Below are 9,793 nucleotides of genomic sequence, written 5' to 3' on the forward strand. Positions count from 1 at the left end.
ATGGGAAAAGGTAAGCTGTGAGCACACTTCCGCATATTCAAAGATACTTGAAAAGTCTTCTATTTGCCGATGTTAACTGCCAGATCCAACTGAGCTAATCAGGTTCTTTGACAGGAATACTTTCACAACATAGTTTATTGGAAAAATCAAAAGTTTTATTTAATTGCAGCCACAATTTGACTGATTAACGTAGTGTACTAATTTAAGATACCATTTAAGAGTATTCAGTCTGGTTTTTCTCCTTCCTCATGGCACAGTGCATTTGTATGAGTGGTGCCATCTCCAGTGCAGAAGGTTTTGTACAAAACCTAATGAATTTCCCAGATGTAGCACTATGGTCTGTTATGCGAGAACAAGAGCCTCAGTTGCTTTGAGTGTTTTGTCTAGTGACTTTTGGGGTAATGTATTTTATTAAACTCTCTTTTGGCTGAAATTCTCAAACACAATTTCTTGGCCTCGTATTGTGTTTCTAAAAGAGCCGTAATTCTTTTTGCTGGCTCATTTTGGAGGGGTCTGAGTCTATGTTTTTCCTGGGGATTTAGCTATCATTTCCTTCTCTTTATAATTTGTGTCAGTGTTGGCACAGTTTTATTGCAATGCAATACGAGATCCCCTGCTGCAAAGTCTTTTTTAAATTCAGATTGGTTAGAAAATACTGTTTGGCAACCCCAAGGAGGCAGGTTATATTTCCTTTAAGAAAAAAGGATGAGCTGATTTGCAGAAAATTGGTTGAGGAGACTGCCATGTATAGTGATCTATTTGGTCATTTTTCTGGGAGCCAGCCTATGCTGCAATGCATTTTATGCTGGCCAAGACAGGCAGAGGAATTGTTTCTGATTTTGAGGGACAAGAGTAGCAGTGCTTCATAATACTCAGTGTGTTTCTGTGTGTACACATATGGAGAACACAGTTTACTGAAACACAAAGTTTCTGTTCCCGAGTGTGGTATTCTTTGCTTCTGAGAACATCCAGGCAAGTTGCTTAGTTTGTCTTTTTCAGTCAGTTACTCATACGTGAACACGCACATGGGCTTACCGGAACCACTCCAGAAACTCCAAATTTGTGCTTTTTTCAGCAGAATGAAACAGGCTGGGATGCTGTCATTTTTGCTGGTGCTTCTAATATTTTTACTACTCCTTTAGAAGTAATGCTCAGCTCACAGGTGTCATTTCATTTGCACACTGCCATAGTCCCAGTACCACTAGGAGTGTTATTTAGAAAACTGCAACAAACACTAGCCCAGCTGCAATGCTGCAGGTCCAACTCGTTGCGCAATGAACCCTGAAGGTAGTGAATGTTGCATGCCAAGCAGATGTAGTCTAACAACCAGGTTTCTTTTACTTTTGCTGAGCATTCTATAATTACATGGGAGAGCAGTAACTTCAATGCAAATAGTAACAGTTCTCATGCAGGTAGTGTTACAAACAAAATCAGGGTAATGTTTTTATGTACCACTCCAGAAACTCCAAATTCGTCCTTATTCCAGCAGAATGAAACAGGCTTGGATGCTGTCGTTTTTGCTGGTGCTTCTAATAATGACGAGAGAGAAACATCCAGTGCATGTCCAAAATATATGAAAATTAGCCCTGGATGGATACATCAGGGAAGAGGGAGAAACCATCACCATCATAGTCCTCTCAGCAAGGGAGTTGAGCTGCCAACTTATCTGAACACGCCTCTTCTCTACATTATTTTATTTTCCTCTTTTTTTTTCCCCTATGGTAATGAGATCTGAATTTGTAACAGTAATTGTTCAGGCTGTTAAGATTTCAGTTACATTAGAAATAAAATGTTGTTTTTATATTTACACATAAATAACATAATACTAAGATGGCTTTTTAAAATCACGTATCATACATAGACCACAAGAGCAACAGCATTTTAATCCTTTTGTGACTTTTTGTTGATTTTTTTTTTATCTGCCACAGAGCTCTTAGGTTCATATCAAGCAATGGTAGCTTGGAATGCTAGCATTGTTTTTTCCAAGGCACTTTTTCCAAGTAAGTTGATCTAACATTGAGTATTTTTATTTGCTTTTAACAGATTTTGTTAGGATTACCTATTCACAATAGAGCAATTGCACGTTTTGGATCTATACATTTAAGCGTTCTGAAATAGGCTTCTATTATGCTTACATTTATGCCAATTTGAGTAATATAATTGAAGTAGTTGTACTGTTTCACTGGAAAACATGAAAGTCTTTGTAGGGGAAACAGTAGGATATCTGCAGATCTTAAGGGCAAAGCTGTTAAAGGGAGAATCAACATCTTAGGAAGCATGATATGAGGTCCAGGAAACAAATGGAGTAAAACCAGTGGGCTGAGATGATTAGTGTTTGGAAAGCTTTGTGCCTGCTGCACTGAAAAGCTGTAAGTTGACATGTCAATAATGTTGGCCTGACGCAAGAGCATGGCTGGTGTGAAAGTCTGTGATGGGTTTTTGCGTGTTTCTCTGCCCTCCAGGTTCTCAGCTCCCTCGGGTACCATGTGGTGACGTTTGACTACCGAGGTATGTGGACTTCTTTTATTATGAAACACCTTTAGATGTTTCTGTACAATCAACAGAGTTCAGTCTTTTTTTTTTTTAATCTCATGGAAACTGTTCTTTTATAAAACTTGCTGCCAGCTAATTAGATGTGGTTATTGCTCCTTTTTTTCCCCTCTTTGGGTATCCAAAGAATTTCCAGAAATTTCATTCCAGTGCCTTTGTGTAGCACTGCTTTCCAATGTCCAGCTTGGTGCACTCTGGCTCCTGTCTGTCCTCATGCACAGGGCTTGTTGATTAGAGAGCTAAGGAGCAGAGAGTGAGGCACCCTCCAGGTGCACATGTGGAATATAATATGCTTGCCTAGGTGTATTCCATCGGATATGATCTGGTTGACTTTCATGAGGTCACACAGGGAACTGAACTTGCTATTACTGTGAGTGAGATAAGACAGAGTAAATGGTTTGCTAACAGTTGATAACATACTCAGCAGAAGCCATGACTGTTTTGCAACTCTGCCACCAGCAGTCAGGCATCTGCTGCTCTTTTTCTACCTTCTTAGTGTTTAAGCCGTGGCTGCAGTGTAATGCCACTGGAGATACAGGAAAGAAATTAATCCACTGCATTTTTATCAAAAAGACATCTGGGAGAGGTTTATTTGTAGGAGCTTGCCCTGTTTTTCAGTGCTGCTGGCAGCTGCTTCTCTGGCTGCTTATTAGGTATCAGAAGGGATGTGGGATGCTGGCTGCTTAGCATACAATGTGTAGATGTGCTGCAATAGTGATAGAGCCAAAACACTCTGGAGGGTGGAAAATTGCTTGAAGGCACTGACCGAACAGCATAGACAAACTGATGTCGCAACAGCTTTGTGAGACGTGCTTAGGCTTTGGCCCTAGGCATCCAATTCCTATGCTGTTAGAGACTCCTCTTACAAATTGGTTACATGCATGCAAAAGCAGGGAAGGTTAGTAAGCCAAACTGTTGCAGATGGGTACGTGCAACAACAACATTGTAGCGATGTTTGAGATTCAGTCCTTGGTTTTGCTGTTGACTAAATCCACAAAAACTCCTTGTCAGCCAGTAGTTACCTTGATTAAATGACTACAGATCAGTTAAGGCTTTCAGCCACAAACTGTAGAGGTGCACAGTGAAATGAACAGAAACTGCCTATGCCCCAGGTCCCTTTGCAGTTGCAGATGGGCTGCATGGGAAGAGCTTTGCTGACCAGTTTGTGATTCTTAGCAGGACTATTTGCGTTTCAGGCTGGGGTGATTCAATAGGCAGCCCATCAGAGAGGGGAATGACCTACGATGCCCTTCATGTCTTTGACTGGATAAAAGCACGAAGTGGAGACAACCCTGTCTATATATGGGGACACTCCCTGGGAACAGGGTAAGTGTCTAATCTCAGTGGAATTGAGCAGTTTCTGAAAAACATTAAACACTGACCTTGGATGAAGGTGCTGTTTGCTGTAATCCCCAGGATGGCTTGGCTTGGCATCTGTGGCATAATTTCTGCAGGGTAGCTTCCCCTTTGCACTCTACAGAGTGAGAAGGGCTACAGTGGATGACTGTGCAGCAATTGATCTTGAACCTTCATTGCCCAGAGGGTCACACTGGAAAAGACACTTAGAATAATAGAATGCAGAAAGAGAGAAAGTGGGACTGCACTGATCTCTTCCTGTGGTGAACCTGTGTCTGCATGTCCTTCAGAGCAGAACATCAGACTTCTCTGGAACTCTGAAAGAGTGTCTCAGACCAGCCACATACGCATGTGACTTGTCCTTATAAAAGGTTTTAGTCCTCTCCTGGTAAACATGCTGTGTGTAATCAGTACTTGTGCAGATGCCTGCGTGACTACACTGCTGGCCACCCATGACATTTATGTGGTCATGCCTCGCACAGGGAAGTTCGAAGTGTCAAGTACCTTTGCCATCATGTTTTTAACTTTCCTTTGGTGCTTCCCCCCTTTCCATTACTGTCTGGAGGTGAGTTGTGTTCAGCCAGCAGCACACGCTCTTACCTCTTTGATTTGCGGGGGAGCAGAAAGCAAACACAAGAGTTACCTTTGAGTTGAGCTCTGTGCAGATAACTGTGAGCCCACAACAGCTTGCCTCGCTATGCAGCAAATGCATTGCAGGGACAGGGAGGTAATTCAGGATAGTGTGTCTTCATTGCTGTGGCACTAAATATCCTGCTTTGTTTGAGTGAAGGCAAGGGCTTTTCCTTGGGCTCCTCCTCTAAATTTTTTTGCCCAGTCCAGGATCCCTTTCTGGGTCAGAGCATGCTTGTGGCATTTCCCAGTACACTGCAATCAGAGTGTCCTGGGACTGTGGTCCCCAGCTGAGTTCCCTGGTGACTACAGCCAGTCTGGAGTTTAAGGTTTGTGAAATGTGCTATGCTTGGAGGAGTCAACAACTTTAGAAATATCTCTGTCCCATTAGGATGATGCAGAGGGGAGACCTTGCTGTTTTCTGACCTAGCTATGGAAACTCCTTGCAGTGTAGCCCTGGGCCCCTGCACTCCAGCTGCCTGAAACACAACACCCCTCTGCTTATACCCCTGCATTCCCCTCTTTCTTGCTCAGCCCTTGTGGTCTGTGAGTAAGAGGCTGTGTCACACAGCCATGGATATGCTGGAAGCCTGAGAGCCACCTGAAAGGAGGTCCATCCAAGTGTGGCTGCATGATGTGCTGCTTCCTTGGACTTGTTTGCTTACTGAAATGCAGGCACCTGATGTCATTTGAGACAGTTGGGTATGGGAGGCTGGTGTGAACCCAAGTCATTGTGGGCTGGCTGACCAGACCTTGGATAGTGTGAAGGGTCAATGTTACGTCAGTTGACTTTTACCTTTGGCACTGACTATCTACAGAGCCTGATGCTTTGCAGAGGGCCTGCGCCAATTAAATGCTCGTTCTTCTTTCCAGGGTCGCAACAAATCTAGTGAGGCGCCTTTGTGAGAGAGGTAAGTGTGGTGCCTGGATGCTTTTCCCACCCAGCACAGGCCTTGCTGGCATCCCAGATGTGTTTGGGGTTGTGACAAAGCTGTTCTTGGTGCATTGTGGTGGCAGCTGCTCTCATAAGGCAGACCCTGACCTTGTTGGCTATCTGCACCCCTACATTTCAGCACATTGCCTTCGGCTTTTCAGAAACGCCCCCGGATGCCCTGATACTGGAATCTCCATTCACCAACATACGGGAGGAGGCACGAAGTCACCCCTTTTCTGTGGCAAGTACACAGTGACTCTTGCACTAGTGGCATGTAATTAATTGTATGCTTAGAAATTAACCATCAGAATTGCTGTAGCTGAGCTAACTGCATGGCTTGTGGGGCAGAAGTGATATCAATAAACATCAGGGGTAAAGAGCTACACTTAATACAACTCCTGGGAACACTAGTACAATAAGCAGTACCAGAACCGTGTATGGAGCCTGCTGAAAGAAAACAGAAACTGGGATCAGAAAGGGCAGTAAATTTAGGGAGGGTTAAGATAGACTCTGCTCTCAGCAGTGAACAGCCCGTTCTTTCTGTGTTGTAGCTTCTCTGTTGCAGGAGGCTATTCTGTGGGTGTGAGCAAAGCAATGACAGAGGCGGGCTTCTCTTGGTCTCTACCCCATCCATGTGGATCCTTTGCACTTATGTGGTTTCCCTGTTGAGTTCACCCTAATGTGGCCACCTCTTCCATCCAGCATGGGAGCAAATTGAGCAGACACCCACTCCAGGTGTGGGATGCAGCCAGGCTGGCTGAGGTGCCCTGGGCTAAAGCTCTTCCAGGAAGACTGTTTCCAGCAGTCCTGCATGATTCCTAGAGACCTTGACCATGCAAGCACCTGAAGTGCCTGCTCCTGAGCAGGCTGGTAAGATGAGCCTGAAACAGTGGAGGAAAAATAATGCTGGTGGAAACATGGGCCATCTCACTGCAGAGAGCGCAGTCAGCAGGCAGGGGATGTTACCAGGATGGCAATGGCCTGCCCTGTTACTGCTGTTCATATAACTAACTGTCCTGCTGGGGCCTGCCACTAATGCACATTTTTCCTCTCAGATATACAGATACTTCCCTGGGTTTGACTGGTTCTTCCTTGACCCCATCACGACAAGTGGAATTAAATTTGCAAACGATGAGAAGTGAGTTCCTTCTTTGTTGGGGTTTCAGCTGTGGCTGCAGTGAGCTATGGCAAGCATCAAGTAGGATAGACAGCAGACTGCCTTTTTTTTTTTTTAATGTGTTGCAGCATTACACTTGCTGAAGTGATTTCAGTTACTCTCACAGCCCTGAGAGCAGCACAACTTTGCACTGTGAAGTTCTTTCTTTTTCAATTGTTCTTAATAAGGACAGATGCAACAGAGAGCACAGAGACTACTCGGGGATATGCAGATTTGGTTCATGTGATTTATGCTTTTCAAGTGCATGTTACACAGTAAACAGTAGCATTGGAATCTGAAAGGTTTGGGAAGATTTCTTTGCTGTGCATTTGCATAAGTCACCTTGCCTGTAATCACATTATCTCTTTTCACTGAGTCTTTGATTGAAGAGTCTGAGCATTTGTGAGTTTCCAGTAGTGAAATGAAAGAAGACCTTGGTGGGGATTATGCTTTACAATGTCTTGAGCCACTTTTCTCTGGTATAAGCAGCAAATAGTTTTTATGAGGATGCCTTTCATTAGTAAATTTTCTACAGACCAAATGAATGGTGCCCAGATAAGTGTTTTGAATTGCACTTAACCCACAGGACGTGTTTGTCATTACGGTTTTCTTAAAAATGCACATGTTAGTGTTAGAGAATGATGGGATTCCTCTAAACCTTTGTGACATTGTCTGTTTTACAGTGTGAAATACATTTCCTGTTCGCTGCTCATTCTTCATGCTGAGGATGATCCAGTGGTACCATTTCATCTGGGAAAAAAGGTACACATGTGGCTCTGCAAACTGATCTGGTGGGAGGAACGGGTATGGATAGAACGACATCCCAACCAGGCAAAAAGTCAGCAATAGAAAGGTGTATGTAGAAACACATAGCCCAAAGGGACTGCAGATTCTGTGCTGTTGGAGGTGGCAAATCAGTAGTGAAATGAAGCTAGAGCTATCAAAGCTGCTCAAGCCAGGGCCCATAACCCAACCCTGAGAGGGATGCAGGTTTGGAGTAACACACAACCCTCACCTGCCTCCCCTTGCATTCAGCTTTACAACATCGCTGCAACATCACGGAGTTTCCGAGACTACAAGGTGCAGTTTGTTCCGTTCCACACAGACCTCGGCTACCGGCACAAGTACATCTACAGGAGTCCAGAGCTACCTCGAATACTGCGGTAACAGCCCGGCTGACCGGGGTCACCCCTGCCTTAGGGGGGGCTGGGGCTTGGGGCTTATGGTGACATGCACCCATGTGTAAGAGAGATGTGTATTGGGCAGCTAGAGGCCCTTTGGCCTCCAGAGTGGGTGAGATACTTGAGCTGGCTTAGCACAGAGTCAGAGCTCTCCACCTCCTTGCAAGGCAGGTTTTGGGAAGGGGAGCCACAGAAATCTGAGAACTTTGCTGTAAGCTGGATACTCTGGAGGAGCTCTTTGCAGAGCAGTTGCTTCAGCTTGGCTCTTTTAGTGGGAACCACTGATGGGTGTGAGAGCAAAGCTCAGTGCTGTCCCCTGTGCAGCTCAAGCTGCAAATGCTTGAGCCATAGTATTTGCCAGGGGAATGAGAAGACCTGCAGGGTGTAGCATGCACCAGTATAGGAGAGCTGAGTGTCACTGCTGTGTCATTTTCTTTCCTAGGGAATTCCTGGGAAAATCTGAACATGAGCATCATCATTGAAGAATGGCTGCTTGTCAGCACAGAGATTTTCCTTTCTTTCTTCCTTTCTCTCTCTCCTTTTCTTCCCTGCTCCCTGTGGGTCAGTCTGCCATTCTTCCATCCCTGGCATTAGAGAAGGTCAGGGATTTCCACTCCGGTCCTGATGTGTACCCTTGGCAACTCCAGCACCTGTGATAGCAGAGGAAGATGTTGGCTTCTTTTTTTGACACGGATGGAGGGGTGATAACAACCCATGAGCCAGTACCAAATCATGAAAAAACGTCAGCGCAGCAAAGTCTGGCCATTCCAACCTGGTACCACTGAGGACAGATGTTCCTAGGACACTGTGTCATGACCAAGGATATTTGTTTCACTTTTAAACATTGCTGCTGGTTTTGGATCATGTAGAGATTCATTTGTAGGTGAATGGCTTTTGCCACATCTCCGTACCACAGTTGTCCTGCTTGGGTTTGAGGTGTTCTCTTTCTAGAAAATGTTTTGCCTTTCCTTTTTGGTAAGTGGCTGTAATTACAAATATGTGGAAGATCCAGGTAGTGAGAGGTATTTTTATTTAGCTCTTCAGTCACAATGTGCTGCAAGTGTTGGGGTAATTGAACACATTTGGAAATAAAATGAAAGGCTTTTTTTTTTTTGTTCTTCCATTTGAAACATCTATTTAATGGGAAAGGTTAGTGCCCTTTTATCTTTCCTATACCCTTTTCCTTCTGAACATCATTTCTGCTCCCATCTTGCAATGCTCTGTGGACCTCCTCCCCTTCTTCACATGCACTTCCTGTTAGGATTGAAATGACATATGTATATAAATTGCAAACTTGGGTGTTTAAGCCAGAAAGCATGAGATTACTTTTTTGTTTGATCTCCCCTTCCGTGAACAGTGTGTGCCCAGGCTGTGGGAATGGATGTCTTCCATTTTCCCTGTACCCACCCAGACAGCCACGTGCTTCCTTTTCTGGTGGGAAGGGCAAGGGTTTTTGTTTTTGTTTTTTTTTTCCATCAACTACTTTTTAACTCCTTAGGTCAAGTTTTCTGGTTCCTGGTAGCAATGCTGTTCCACTGTAGTTAAAAGCAGGCAGTGGTATATAGTTCTTGATGCAAAAATAAATCTGGGGTGTTGCTCCCCATCTCTCCCTTCCCCTCCCTTCTGTGCACTCCCAGTAGCACATCTCAGCCCCTCTGACAGCCATGGCCGAAGCACATTATCCAGGAGACAGAAGTGGAAATGAGCCTTTCTCATAGGAAGAGGTTCTGGGGATGTCCTTGCCCTGCTTGAGGCTAGAACAGGGGCTGGTTTATGCCACTGAAAAGCTCTGAGATGGGAGAGGGTCATACACTGATTCACTAGGATCTGGCCCTGCTGCCCATCAGTCTATACAGACAGTACCAGGTGCTGTAGGTTTAGTCATTAGTGCTCAGAGTGAATTGTGCTGCCTCAAGGGTCTGTTCAGGGGTGTACAGCATAGTATAAACTGCTCAGCATGCATCCCAGTTATACCTGCAGGCTCAT

At 44.7% G+C, this 9,793-nt stretch overlaps 1 protein-coding gene across 1 annotated transcript in view; it reads left to right on the forward strand.

The window, feature by feature from the left end:
* The window catches only part of ABHD12 (abhydrolase domain containing 12), a 36,512-nt gene extending 27,388 nt beyond the window's left edge, over window positions 1–9,124 (forward strand). Inside the window, exons 6-13 of the mRNA XM_017818923.1 lie at window positions 2,463–2,508; window positions 3,747–3,876; window positions 5,410–5,447; window positions 5,632–5,711; window positions 6,526–6,608; window positions 7,310–7,388; window positions 7,662–7,789; window positions 8,250–9,124. Of these exons, the coding sequence (XP_017674412.1) occupies window positions 2,463–2,508; window positions 3,747–3,876; window positions 5,410–5,447; window positions 5,632–5,711; window positions 6,526–6,608; window positions 7,310–7,388; window positions 7,662–7,789; window positions 8,250–8,289 (624 nt within the window). The 3' untranslated portion in view covers window positions 8,290–9,124. The remainder of the gene's footprint in view (window positions 1–2,462; window positions 2,509–3,746; window positions 3,877–5,409; window positions 5,448–5,631; window positions 5,712–6,525; window positions 6,609–7,309; window positions 7,389–7,661; window positions 7,790–8,249) is intronic.
* Window positions 9,125–9,793: the final 669 nt, after the last annotated feature.

Source organism: Lepidothrix coronata, unplaced genomic scaffold (assembly GCF_001604755.1).
Source record: "Lepidothrix coronata isolate B3197 unplaced genomic scaffold, Lepidothrix_coronata-1.0 Scaffold71, whole genome shotgun sequence".
NCBI classification, from domain to species: Eukaryota; Metazoa; Chordata; class Aves; order Passeriformes; family Pipridae; genus Lepidothrix; species Lepidothrix coronata.